At 38.7% G+C, this 14,031-nt stretch overlaps 2 protein-coding genes across 2 annotated transcripts in view; one reads left to right on the top strand and one right to left on the bottom strand.

Moving 5' to 3' along the window:
• Positions 1 to 8,321: 8,321 nt before the first annotated feature.
• Positions 8,322 to 9,559, bottom strand: rprma (reprimo, TP53 dependent G2 arrest mediator candidate a). Its single transcript, XM_032530237.1, has one exon. It carries the CDS (start codon positions 9,203 to 9,205, stop codon positions 8,897 to 8,899), a length of 309 nt encoding a protein of 102 aa, XP_032386128.1. The 5' UTR covers positions 9,206 to 9,559; the 3' UTR covers positions 8,322 to 8,896.
• Positions 9,560 to 11,783: 2,224 nt separating this feature from the next.
• Positions 11,784 to 14,031, top strand: part of galnt13 (polypeptide N-acetylgalactosaminyltransferase 13) — a 34,316-nt gene continuing 32,068 nt past the window's right edge. The window contains exon 1 of the mRNA XM_032529938.1: positions 11,784 to 12,246. The gene's annotated coding sequence lies outside the window, so the exon portion shown is untranslated. The remainder of the gene's footprint in view (positions 12,247 to 14,031) is intronic.

The raw sequence follows: 14,031 nt of genomic DNA, 5'->3' as shown, positions 1-14,031 counted from the left end.
CTGTAGAAAGATGGAGGTGCAACATGGCAAGCTCTGTGGAGAAGGACCCACTAGGGCTCATTCTAAACGAACAAAAACATGATTCTTAGTTTTGGGTAATTGTACACTAATGAAAACAGCATTTCTGCCAATAGAGCTCCTTCAGTCCTAAACATTGGTCCTTTAAGACTTGAAAAACTGTGGACCTATTTTGTCTGTTAATTTTGTCAGATGGCTTTCATAATTTAGTGATTGACATCTCAGTAAAGCAGTGCAGAATATACAGTTTGCCTGGTCAACAAATAAGGAGATTTATTTTGGACAGTTATTGAAGATTTTTACAAAAACAATACAAAACAATACTTAAACTGCACTTTCAGATTTAGCTTTCTTAATGTTGACGTCAACTGTCACAGCCATAGCTACTCTCTAAGCCACACACACAACTTGACACAAATACACCTCTCTCATCCTCTATCCTCTTTCTTTTTTTTTAATCACGAATCAATTTCCTCTCACAGGGACCAGAAAGGTGTTTAATGGTTACAAAGAGGAGAAACAAGTAGGGAAATAGATCAAAGCATCTCTGACACTAGCCAGGTGCAAAGCCCTGAGATCCAACCATTTATATGGCGATTTAAGCAGCTGCATGGGTAATTCACAGTATTAAAGCCAGGCTTTGTTTTTCAAATGTGTGGTTTTGCAGCTCAGTCCCAATGTAAATGGAAGGAGGTCACATCGGATAGTCATGTATAGGCTAATCATATCTGAAATGCTTGATTAGATGACTGGTGCATGCTTTAGAGGAGTCATGGTTCATAGCTCATTTATGACATCTAATAAGAGCTACTTAGGAGCTAAATGGCATGTTTGTGAACACTGAGGATGTTACATGGGAACTAGTGCCATTTTTGTATGTAAAAAGTTGTTGATTTGTGGGTTGGGAACTCAAATAGTTTCCTCATTTTAACTGAAAGGCCTTTTACCTTAAATAACCCATGAAAATCCGCTTTGTGAAATGCTAACCTGAACTGATCCAAACTGACACACTCAAACAGGCGGGACTTTAGTGGTCATGTGATGCAGCTGACCTTTCATTTGTAAGAATAAACAGTGAGGACAACAGAACAGCAGAGGTCTTTTAGAAAGAGGCTCCTGGAGTGTGGCGGGCTGGATGCTGATCCTTTGTGACAGCTGTTGTGTTGTAAGGTGTGCCTCTGCTAGGCTGGGATGTCATTTCACACACACTGCTGCAACACTCTTGCACCTGTGATGCTGACCCTCATAGCATTTATAAGCACAGCAGACAAAGATGCTACACAGACAGACCACACAGTAGAGATAACAAAAGAACCCAGAAAGGAACATGTTATTGGGATGTTTTTGTTGTTAACAAACTCCATTTCTTAGATTATTTACTGTCATTTTGGCAGGTAGTGCTCTGAAATAACACCAGATTCAGCTTGTATAGGTACTGTAAATTACAGTTGGTTCCTTGGCTGCTGTACATACAGTACATTGACTCTAACTGGGGCCGGTGATGCTATATTAGTGACATTTTCGAATGTCATTCTGTTCAGTGGCTGTTAAACTGCACACAGATTGGGAAGTTAAGTGGATTATTCTGACACTGAGTGAGTGACACTCTTTTTTGTGCTCGGAAAACATATTTGTCATAGAGTAATTTGGGGTGGCAGTAGCTCAGTCAGTGGGGAGTTAGGTTGGCAATTAAAGAGTTGCTGGTTCAAGTCCCCATGTGGACCAAAGTATGGTGATGGACTGGTAACTGGAGAGGTGCCAGTTCACCTTATGGGCACTGCCAAGGTGCTCCTGAGCAAGGCACCGAACCCTGAACTGCTCGGGGCGCCTTTCCATGGGCAGCCCCTTCACTCTGACATCTCTCCATTTAGTGCATGTACAGGTACTGAGCATGTAAGTACTGAGTGTGTGTAATAACAACAAAATGTACATTTTTAATGAAGTATACATTATTATAATCATTATTTTTATTATTATTATTGGTAATAATATTGTCATTCATTCATTTCAAGTCACCTTTATTTCTAACTCATTTGCTTAAATTTCCTTCTTCAAATCTTTACTCTCTCTCTCTGTCTCCATGCATCTCTTCTGCTTTATGATAGATCTGTTCTGTCAGTGCAACTGCTTAGCTTTGCTAACCAAGTCTTCCCTTTATGGATTCTGTCTTTTATAAAATATGATACATGGGAGTAACTGTTGTCATTCACAAAGCTAGTTAATGTACGTACCTTACCGAAATGCCATTGAAACTTTATAACTCTCATTATGATTATTACTTCCATTGGTGAAATTGCTAATTTGCCTTTTTGGAGATTATCAGCAGCATGCAGTATTGTTGTTTTCTCTGGAGCTAAGCTGCAGCATAGTGGAGAGAGTCAGTGATGTGACCAAAACACACCTGCAGACAGAGCCAGGCGATAATGGAGCCAAGCCTGAGGGAGGAAGAGCTTGCAGCACTATGAGAAGCAATTTGAGGAAGCTCAATAACTTAGGACCCTATAGAGGTTTTATCATACAGCACTCAGGTTTACTTTCATGTGCTGTGACAGAACCAGGAAGTGCACCATTAGGCATAAATTCCTAAGTATAGCATTAGATCTGAAATATGGGACACTGCTTAACTGGCAAATAAGATTACCACTTGTATAATACGTCAATAGTATAGTTTGTGAAATTCTGAGTTGAGGTTTCCTATGTAGACTGTAAAGCATTCTACAATAATGATTTTCAATGTAAATATGTTATTTTATTTTGGAATAAAAACATAATTAGGCATAAATCCTGTAAGTGTAGAAACAAGGCTGTGATTAGAGGATGATGTCAGGGGAAGACATACTGTATGTAGTGGTAAAGCCCTGCTTAGCCAAAGGTGGTTCATAACTAGTACAGTGACTGAGTGCAGCTGACAGCTGGGGCACAGGAGTTGTCCACATAGGCCGACAGGACACTGCTACTTGGCAGGCAGGTCCAAACTGTCACTGCTGATTTCTACAGTCAGGTCTGAAGAGAATGCTTCTCATCAGTGTACCTTTGCTCAGCCAAGGAAACTGGAAAAGACTTTGCAATAATAATTACTTTTTACGAAGTGATTTATTTTGTGGTATGTAAGAATCTCCAAAGGTTACACACAGACAGAGGCATATTGAATCAGGTGATGTTAGGCTTTACAGCATTGCCACAAGTATCTCTTGTTGTGGCAGTGTATTCGCTGTACAGTTAACCCCATCTTGCATCTTGTATTCAACCACAACAAGGGGGATGGATTGAGCTTAGCTTGGTTGCATAGATGCTAGAAAATGAAGAACAGCAGTAATAAAACATGGAGGCTCTATGATAGAAACAGCCAACAGATGCGTGCAGAAATAAAGCTGTTGGTTAAATAATGTAACGTAATATTTGTATTAAACATCTTGCTGAATGATTAGGAAGCTTTGCTCCTCACAATTGCCATTCATTAGTGATGGCTGTCCCCAAGTTAACAGGCTGTTATGTATTAAAATGTGATTTGCAAAGTCAAAGTGGATTTAGCAAATGGCAGCTAATGACATCTTTGCTTAGGTTCAAGGGCATTAAACTGAATAGTGGCAGAGTATGCTTACAACATAACAGTCATCTTAAGCTCATGGTGGCCAAGGAATATTTGTGATTAGGATTTCACTGAGATAAAAATGATCTACAAAACACTCTACATGGGAAATAGTGTGGCTTCATACTACAAAAAAATGGTAGCAAAGTATTCACAATCTTCAGCAGTGAGTTTGAAAGCTCCCTTGAAAGTTTTTTTTCTTTTTTTTACTGTAGAAAAAAAAACACTTGAAATTCCATCTGTGATCTTGAGTGCTTTCATGAAAAGGTTATTACCTTTGTGGTAATGGTGTATGGAGAAAACCTTCCTCTTAAAACAAAAGTAATAGTTCACTTTCAGAGACAAGGCTGTGCTGAAGCTGACATAGCTGCCAGAGAGCTGCATGATTAGAAGGTCAATAAAGCCTGAAACACGCTCACGCAAAAATTGAAATGGATTTCAGGGTCAATATCACATCATCACAGCTATTATTTCTAAAGCAAGCAACACTCATTACACAATTGCATGACTGCAATGAATAATGAGTTCCTTCTGGTTGTCTATAATGATGCTGCATAGTGTTACTCTTTTATTCAAATGGAAAATTATTTAGTTTAAAATCTGCCAAAGCCTCTCATTACAAGAGTTCATTTGCATCTTAGACAACTGACTTCTGTCACTTATATCCATCTCCTGAAGTATAACCCTAACTTTACTACATGTGCAACCCTTCCTAATCCTAATCCTAACCTTAAACATGCATCAATTCATTATTTTTGACCATTTGGTGGCAGAACTCTAACTTGTTGCCTAAAATGGTTTGTTGACACAAAATAACCCGAGAAGCCGTCATTGGAAACTGTTTGGAAAAGGGCAGGCACATTAAAAAAAAATCTGGCAGGGCTCTGGATTAACCATCCTGCTGTTAATGGAAATGTCAGCGAACTCTTGCCAGAGTCAGTTGCGGGGGAATGCGAAAACATATTTTCCAACAAGAAAAGCCTTCAGCTTTCAGCACCGTTCGTTTCTCTTCTTTCAATAAAGAAATACTGTCCAGGAGTTAAGATTCCATACTACTAGGCTAGTTAATGTAAGTGCAATAATCACATCTCCTTTAAACTCTATTTTGGTCTCCACCAATTCCTGAGGAAAATATCTGGATTAGATTGTAGCAGCTATTCCTAAATCCATTACAAGGTCTGTGTGTACATACCTCCTAAATTCTTAGGAGGTATGTACACACTTAGGATTCTAAATTATTAGGATTCTAAATTCTTAAACTAGCTGGTTTAAAACTAGCTAGTTTTAAACTAGTAATTCAGTAAATTAGATTGCAGCATTAAAATTTAAGGAATGTCTTAGCTAGTGAAAACGTTTGTGGTGTGTTACTTTTTTTGTACAGAAAGAACACACACACACAGACACACACACACAGACACACACACACAGACACACACACACACACACACACACACACACACACACACACACACACACACACACACACACACACACACACTGGATTACAGTGTAAGTGGCAGGTGTTAAATCTCTGTGAAGTTTGAGTGTGAAACAATCAGTGGTACAGAGCCATGACTCATCCCATAACTGCAATCAAACATGTCAACTAAGGGAATCATTCTTCAAAACCAGCCTGCATGGATTTATCACAGCTTGACTTTCACAATTACTGCTGCTGTCGTAGAACCCTGACGCCACATGATGTCGGCATCAGCTTGGTTCAGACTGAATAGGCATTGCTGTTAATGGAAATGTCAGGATTTCATAGCCTGCATTCACTTTTTAAAGAAAATCTATTGAGTTTCCTTTTACGTAAAAGGGTAGTTCCCACTGGGGTCAAAGATCTAACTTAAGCCAAAATTGGCTTTGATGGAACCACAGTAGAAAATCAATATGGTGTGCATCAAATATTATTTTTTATGAAAAGACATACAGTGAAAACATAATATAAAACAACCACAATCTAATAACATAAACCACATTAGGAGATGTGTATCTCCCAAGTAATGTAAGAAGCGAGCAAGGGAAGGATGAATGAGGAGCTGTGGGAGAAAAAGAGTAAACGGGAGAACATTGCAGCTGCCTTGCTGCTATTTGGAGCTTTTATTCACTATCCAGTTCATTGACTGGACCTCCGCTCGATAGCCAATCACATGAGAGTAAGCCAGGACCTGAAGCCTCTTTTAGCCCACAATCAACACCCTGCAGATGCTTTAACAGTTGAACACAGCACACATGCAGTAAACTTTATATATTGTACAGTTATGCTATTTTGACCTGTGCTATAGTGGTGAGATACGTTTCTCTACCCAGATTGCAGCTGCACAATAAAAATGTGATTATTTAGTTTTTCTTTTTTGTCCCATCACACTTTCTGCTAAGGGAAGTAATGTGAGAACACACTGTACACACAAACAAAAGTTCTGAATTGAATCATTTGTTTTGTTTTCCCTGTCTTTTGTTTTATTGCAGAATAAAATTAAATTCCTGAATGTCTGAGGATGAGTTGCTCTGAGAAGGAGCCCTGCAGAGGACTATCGGTTTGTTGATAGCAGGACTGCCAGGTGTCTACGTAGATGACTATTTGCTGTTAATATCTCCTAAATCTCTCTGAACATTGGTGTGAGACAGGTGTGTGCAATTTTTAATTTGGCAGTACCAACTGTCCATCAAGAAACTGACTACAGAATGTATTAACTTTAATCTGCAACTTTACATTTCCCTCGTACAGGCTCTCTAAAATCGATCAGAATCAGGTCTCAATGAATAAATGTGTATGAGACACCACAGCATGACCTAACAATGGTTCAGCTGCAGAAAGAAGATTGTTCTCCGCTTGATATTAAACTGTCTCTTCAACATTTTCCTGGGAGCTATTCTGGGTCCCCTCTAATGAAAGCAATCACACAAAGCAGAGAGAATCGTAGTGTGACATATAGAAAGAAATTCTCCCTTTTGCACTGTGTTAAAATTGTTCTTACTCTTCTATACTCACTGCAACATAGCATATGTAATCAAGTTAATGATTTTGTTTTTAGGAATTAGGTTTTATTCGGTAATTTAGAAAGCCAGAAATGTTTTTCGGATTTATATTAGGTTTAGATTTGTTTTTTGTACTACCAACTGAATCTAATTTATATCAGTCTGAATTTTAGATAATTGGTTACATTTGTAATGTGTTATTCCATGTGTTATAACTACAGAAGATGTGAAAATGAGGCACACACATTGCACAGCTATGAGCTCATCACACATAGACTTAATGTATCTGCTTGTTTAGGTGGCAGTGAGAGCTCGATACATGAGTGTATTCAGTTTGATTTTATGCTTGTATAGAATCAATTTTACTTGCCATTTTTAATCCGCTTTGACAGGACCTGTTAAGGACCTGTGAAAATATCATGCGTCAATAGATCGTAGATGTCATGCATCATGGCAACCTTTTTCCTGTTGGATGTTTGAATAAGGAATAAGGCAAGAAAAAAGGGGATTGAAATTAATTTAACAAATGGACAGTAAAATGACCTAACTGAAAGTCCTAAAGGTTTGACACAATAAATACATCTGTAAAATGCAATATAATCCAGTACAGTAGACACGCAATGAATACTTTTCCGTGTTTGTTAGGTTTATTTGAGTTACAGAGGAGACTGTGCCAGAGAGGTATTGATACAAGTGTGTTTTTTTAAGCCATTGATGCTGTGTTGTATTATATTATACTGTTATGCAAAATTTACCTAACATGTATTAACTATATTTATATATTAATATATTTTGAACAGGACTTGTTTCAACTGTGTCCACCCCAGGTACATGTGATAGATTTTGCCCACCACTAAAAAAATGTGGAAATTCAAATATTACTCATTAGACTACTTGAATGAATTTACATCTTTTTGCATCCTCCAATTTGTGATTTGGTTGATTTCTTCAAATCCAACATGACGACATCAAGTGTGTGACCTGAGACAGCAGTTAGGGTTACTTGACAAGCTGCAGCCATCGATCATCAGACAGAATGAGGGCTTGATAAGCGGGACATGGAAGGGAGAACAGAAGGAGGGGGAAAGGGAGGTGAAGGACTTTTATTTATTTATTTTTTTTTTTTAAGAAAAAGCTAGACTTGGGCGATTTAACAGGTGGGCGAGGGTTTCATCCTCCCTGGGTTGACAAGAGAAGTCATTTCTGAAGCTACTGGTTTCACCCTGGGGAGCATGGTTTCCAGGTGAGCCAGGAGTAATGCACAACAGATGCTTTGACTGGAAGGAGAAGGGATTTAAAACGTTTAGACACAACACCCTCAGATAAGGGGAATGTTGCATTTTGGGAGTGCCTTTTTCGGGTCGATTAAAGAAAAATGATTTTCAGTTCATTTAGATAAATTAACATTTTGACTGACTATTAATGGAGAATTGAGAGGGGAAATGTTTTTGTGGAAAGCCATTTCTTCTCCATTTAACACTCACTGCATGCCAGAGAAAACACACGTCTTGATATCCGTTTGATTAAATACATGCTCCTAATACTGCCAATTTCCTGTTGGATTCAATAGCAAATAACCTACATTTGTCTTATCAACATGTTTTTTTTTAATAATTACCACAATAGGCTAATATCTGAATTAAATAGCTCTTAAGGTCGTTAGTTTCTGAAATCTAAATCCCTTTGGCAGAGGGCTTGGCGGGGACCGATATTCAAGAAAAATAGACTTTAATTAAGAGGAAAACTTTAATTACAGAACAGATTTATTCCAATTAACAGGATACATGGCATGTTGGGCTTTTTTTTTCTCTCCACCGCCCACGTAGACACTCATACAGTTATCACCATGAAATTCCGGAGAAATACACCGATTAATAGATTGCATATTGTATGCAAAAACACATACAACATTTAGTACATGTTTAAATATGTATTTCTCCCTTGCATTAGCAACATGAGAGGGTGTTTTAAGCAGCAAATGCGAATACTTTGCCACTTCCTTGACAAAGGATGCCGCATGACACACGGTGCTCCAAAGTACAACAGTGCTCGATTGAATACTTTTAAACAAAGAGGCTTAAAAACGCATACCTCTTGAAGATGCGTACGTCTTTGCTGGCATTTAAAAGCCACAAGGAATAAGGTGAACACCTGTGAGCCGCAGTCACCAGCAGGGTTATTACCTTTGAGGTTTTTCTAAATACCAATATGAAAACAGGGGCTTGTTCAGGCAATTGATCATAGCATTTGTCTTCATTCTGTCTCCACCGAACTTCCGATCTGTTTCAATACAAAGGTCCTCGTCAGTCAGTAGGCTCCAACAATAACTGCCTCCGTTTCTTTAGACGGTCTCCTGTCCGTCACTAAAAAGTTTATCATTCCTTCTGACTTTATGAGAAGGTTGCAACCCAGGAAAAATATGCCAAAAACCACCGTGAGGGACAAAACGCACATGACGGCTATCTGGACCACCCGCATGACGAAGAGACTCCTCTCATCCGGAGCGGCGGCCACAAAGCCGTTATCAGTCACCACGGAGGAAAAGTTGCAGCAAAATAACTCCTCGGTCGTGTTGAGCAGTCCTCCCTCCGTTCGGTTGAACCCGGTGGTATTCATTTCCACTTTAAAAAGAATCTAACTTTCAGTGCGAAAGATCTGAGAAGCAGAGAGGGAAACACGCGCCTGGAACAAACAATCCCTGAGAAAGGTGTGTTCAAGTGAAAAGTAAAGATGATGATGATGAGGAGGAGGAGGAGGAGGAGGAGGCGCTGAATTGAATAAGTTCCGTCAGATCAGACAGGTAGTGGCGCACTTCTGGAGTTTAACAAGCTGCTTTGGCATCGCATTACTGGAGATTTCATGTGGTCTGTAGCCAGATTCACAGCGGAATGAATCCACCAACCCGCGGTTAAAGCCAGTACCTGCATATCTGCTTTAAAGCGCTCAAGTGGCAGGACGACACAGCAAGAGCGCCACCATACGACCAGACTGCACGCGTGTCATGAGTGTCCACCAAAGCATTTAGTAGCCTAGGTCTATGTAGTGGTAAAGGGGTCTTCAATCTTTTTTTAAGCCAAGGACCCCTGACTTGAGAGGGAGACGGATCAGGCCCCCCTACTGCATAACCTAATGCAAAAACAACAACAACATGTGGGTGGCCTAAAGACTTCACATTTACCTTTTTACTGTTAAATGTGGCAAAGTAACGTTAGATCTTTAGGAATAACTGTATCTGTGGATGACTAAGCCAATGTGTTTCTTCACAAATAGACAGATTTATATTTACTTATAATAATAAATTGGGTTAGATTTGAGACATTCTAGTTAAAGATAAACCCAATTAACAATAATTTGGTGGCCACCCTGCAGTAACTCTGAGGACCCACTAGGGGTCCCGGACTCCCCGTTGAAGATCTCTGTAATAGTAGGCTACATTATGATTTGTTTGTGTTCTGTATATTTGTCTGTGTGCAACCTGCTATGTGTTGGTTTGTGTGTATTCATGCAAACATGAATATAGCCTGATGTGTATGGAGTTCCCAGTGTTTTAGGCAGGCAATAACAATATACAGCCAGCAATAAATCCCATCATTATTTATATGGTTTTTAGCTTTTATATTTTAAGTGTCCCAGAAAGCCATGCCAGTGTGACAGTAAGTCAGCGTGCATTCCAGGACCTGGAAACTGAAGAAACTAAATAAAATTCAGCCATTGTTAATTGTAATATTTACATTTTTGGTTTAACTACTCTGTCAAAGTGTCCTGAAGAAGAAAGCAACAACTGCTGTCTTCCATACTGAACAAGTAAAACAAAAGCTATTCGACATCAATCAGAGGCTGAAGTCATTCTTTGATGTTGGTGGTAAACAAATTATAATCAGACATAATTTCACCCAAAATTATGACTTATACTGTACATAAAAACAAGTGGAAGTGTTCACCACCCAAATGTTGTTTTTATGTTTTTTAAATTTCTAACTAAAGTTCCAGCCAACTGCATAAAGTCTTACCCCTTTTTTGGAACTAAGAGTAACCAGGACATGCGCCAACATCTAGTAGAGGCTTTGTAAACAGCAGACTTTGTTAGTTTGCTTTGGACACAATGTATGTTCATACATATCTGCACAGTGTATTAGTCAGCTATTGCATTACAATTGATTTTAATGAACTAACAATGAGCGCTTCAAATAAAAAGGTGGTTTACAGTCTGTGACAGTTCTTCGTTGACAGTGCATCCGCGTTATCATGAACTGCTGAATGCTAACTAAATAGGCTTAGATTTTTGTGTACTACATTGCCCAGAGGCCAATGCAACACTGAATGTCTTTCATAAATAGCAGCAGATGGCAGCATTGTTCAGTATAACTCTCTGAAGGTCTGCCTTAAACAGCTGTGATGTAGACAACAGCATGAATATGATAATTTAATTTCATGTACACCAACTTGTGTGGTGTCGATTTCTGCCTGACTGTAAATTACTTTACAGTATACTACAACCTTCTGACTCCCTGTTTTTCTTATATGAACTAATGAGAACCAAACATCAACAGTTTGAAGACTGCATGGTTTTTTATATGCCTCATGATGGTAAAACATTTATTGTTGACAAAAAAACTCCATGATTTTTTTTTTTACAGCAAGTGAGAGGCCCAAAGCCATTTACTCTTATCTTGAGATGACCAAAGGGTCAGAATATGATGTTATTGTAGCTGACCTTAGCTAAATGACGAGCTAAATTGAAAATATTAAGATGCTCTTAATTTACTGGATTTATCTCATTATGACAATCAAGAATACAAAAACGTAATCTTAAAGCAAACAATTCTGAAAGCTAGAAACCGAAATGTGTACAATTCAATTAAAAGAGTTTTGAGACATGGATACTTTCCTGGCAAGAAGTCCCGAACCAAAACAAAAACAACAACCTAATATAATGCTAATCGTTTCCCTTCCCTTTCTCCTGTATGTTTTTTTTTTTTTTTTCAAGCCACTTACAGGGACATTTAAACATAAAAAATAAAAATTTAAATTTAAATGAAAAATAAATTGGTATGCATGTATTACGCTAAACTCGCAGTAGTAGGCTATCCTGCCTATGGTGGTCGGTGCGGGTGCACGCGCCTACGTTTACCAGACGCCCGTGACGGTTTTTATGACTTCGACAGGATTTCATGAGCGACGACGCTTTCAACCAATCAGAGAGGAGAAACGAGACATTTTGAAGGTCGGTCTGAGTCGAGGTTAGATTGTGCTGAATATCATCTCTCCTGTCCTCTTACCGTCATAGTGTTCAGTCGGAGAACAGGTGCGGGACTGAAGACGTTACGTTGTATTGACAGCATCAGCGTTAAAACGAATTGGAAAAATTAATGGAGACTGGTCGTGTTCGCCGGTTTACTGCGGCTCAACTAGGGACACATCATATTAAGGAGTCCAAACAGGTTCCACTGGAGGCTTTACTGGACGGACAGTATCACACTGCATTTTGGACTACTCCGTATTGAGATGGAATGGAACTTAGGTGTCGTTTTTACACGTTGCGTGTTTTGCAGGAGCTAATTACCCAGTTTAATTTGGCCATTAAATGTACTGTGTATTGAGTCATGTGTCTGCGTTCAACACGTTGCCTGAGAGCGAGGCTGGAATCCACAAATTAGGTAAGCAGAGAGAATCCGGATTTTTCTGACGCGTTCATACACCTTCCACAACATGTCAGTAGATGTAATGATGATGATGCTTTTTGATATTAAAAGTAAATCAAGGTTACCATGTTGAGTAGATGTACAAGTGAGGAAGAGTTCATTGGTTCATTCACTTAAATGCTGTAAAGTGTTTTTCTTTCATTTCACTCCTGTCACAACCCATTAAATAATCAATATAGCATTATGTACATCAATGAAATATTGTGTGTGTGTGTGGCTACATGTACGTCACACCTTTTAAAACCACCACAGTGTAAATGTAATCTTTTCGTGTTTGGGTTATAAATAAGCTGCAGTCACTCGCCTAATGGGTTTATTGGGATCAGCCCTATAATTACCTCCTGTTCCTTTTAGGGCTCGGTATAGATTGGCATTTTTCAGTACTTGTGCCAATGCTAATATGTGTTTTAGTACCAGTAGCAAAACAATACATTTTTTAGTGTTTCTTTTTCTAAAAATCCCAGTATTTACTTTGTTGTTTAATAGATGTTGACTAATTGCTCAATGCCAACTTTCCAGTCTTGACGGTTTATAACACTAGATGCCATAAATACTTTGTTTTGAAGTTAAAAAGTATTGATGTCCGACACACAGCTACACTTCCTGCTTGTGAGAATAGATACATAGTTGACAAGAAAATTGCTGATTTGAATCCCTTACCTGATAGGTCTGAGCATATGAGTGCTCTCTGTTATCTTCGATCCACACATAGGTAATTTCTTATCTAAATAACGATATGTATCATCATATAGCATGTTTTTGGGTAATTCAATAAATAAATAGTTTATGATTAAACCACATGGTATAGCCTATTTTTGTATACTCCTGTGTGAATACTTGACAAATGAAAAATACTGAGTATTTTCTCATTTCATTAAGATCTTTAGTGCAAAATTAACACAAGGTGCAAGGATCAGAATGTAAAGCGTCGTCCAAATGAAGTAAATACTGCTGCAACACAGTTGGGCCTCTGGTTTTTCAAAATTGTGATATAAACTAAATAGACAAATATTTGTGATAGACAATTTCATATAGTTTTTGATGATACATATCATAATATTGCCCGGCCCTTGTCTCTCTGAAGTACCCAGAACAGCAATTAGTTAACAGTTTGGCAATTGCATACAGTGCAAGCACTCCTATTGAATTAATGAGGAATAGGTCTACATAATTTAGCACATAGCACTGCACCAATTATTTCACAACAGAGGGTGTTGCTAACAGCACAATTAACTGTCACTTCATGAAGCAAATAAACATGCCTGGTGGTTTACACTTGTCTTAAATACTGGAAAAAGTGTCTTGTAAAGACCTGGAGGGACCTGATTTAGCACCCTGTACAGCACAGAAGAAATATTCCTTGGTGCAGATGGTTAGACTAATTGACTAAGACTACCTTCGGACGAGACGCCAGGAAGCTGCCGGCAGCACGGTTAATGGTACCAAACCCAAACATGTCTGCCACTGATGCACCAAAGCAGATGGTTATAAATGCAAACAGACCTCAGACAGAAACATCATTGATCTGTCTACGATGTGAGCGGCGGTGATGTGCTACACACAGATTTGGATTCCAGCAGAGTTTTTCTGAGACTATTACTCTTCATTGGACTCATTATCTGGTAGTGTAGATCACATCCATGCAAGATCTGTCTGTCTGAAATCATCTGCCACGCTGTAATCTGAGTCTGAATCTCTTGATGCAGCTGGATGGAGGCTGCCTTCTTTTTGAATAAGAAA

The sequence above is a fragment of the Etheostoma spectabile genome, chromosome 11, assembly GCF_008692095.1.
Source record: "Etheostoma spectabile isolate EspeVRDwgs_2016 chromosome 11, UIUC_Espe_1.0, whole genome shotgun sequence".
Lineage (NCBI taxonomy): Eukaryota > Metazoa > Chordata > Actinopteri > Perciformes > Percidae > Etheostoma > Etheostoma spectabile.
The sequence above is the reverse complement of the archived record's forward strand: the minus strand, read 5'-3'. Positions and strand labels throughout refer to the sequence as shown.

What these genes read in the sequence shown, in the direction of transcription:
- rprma (XM_032530237.1), bottom strand. Translation starts at nt 9,205, where the DNA reads ATGAATACCACCGGGTTCAACCGAACGGAGGGAGGACTGCTCAACACG.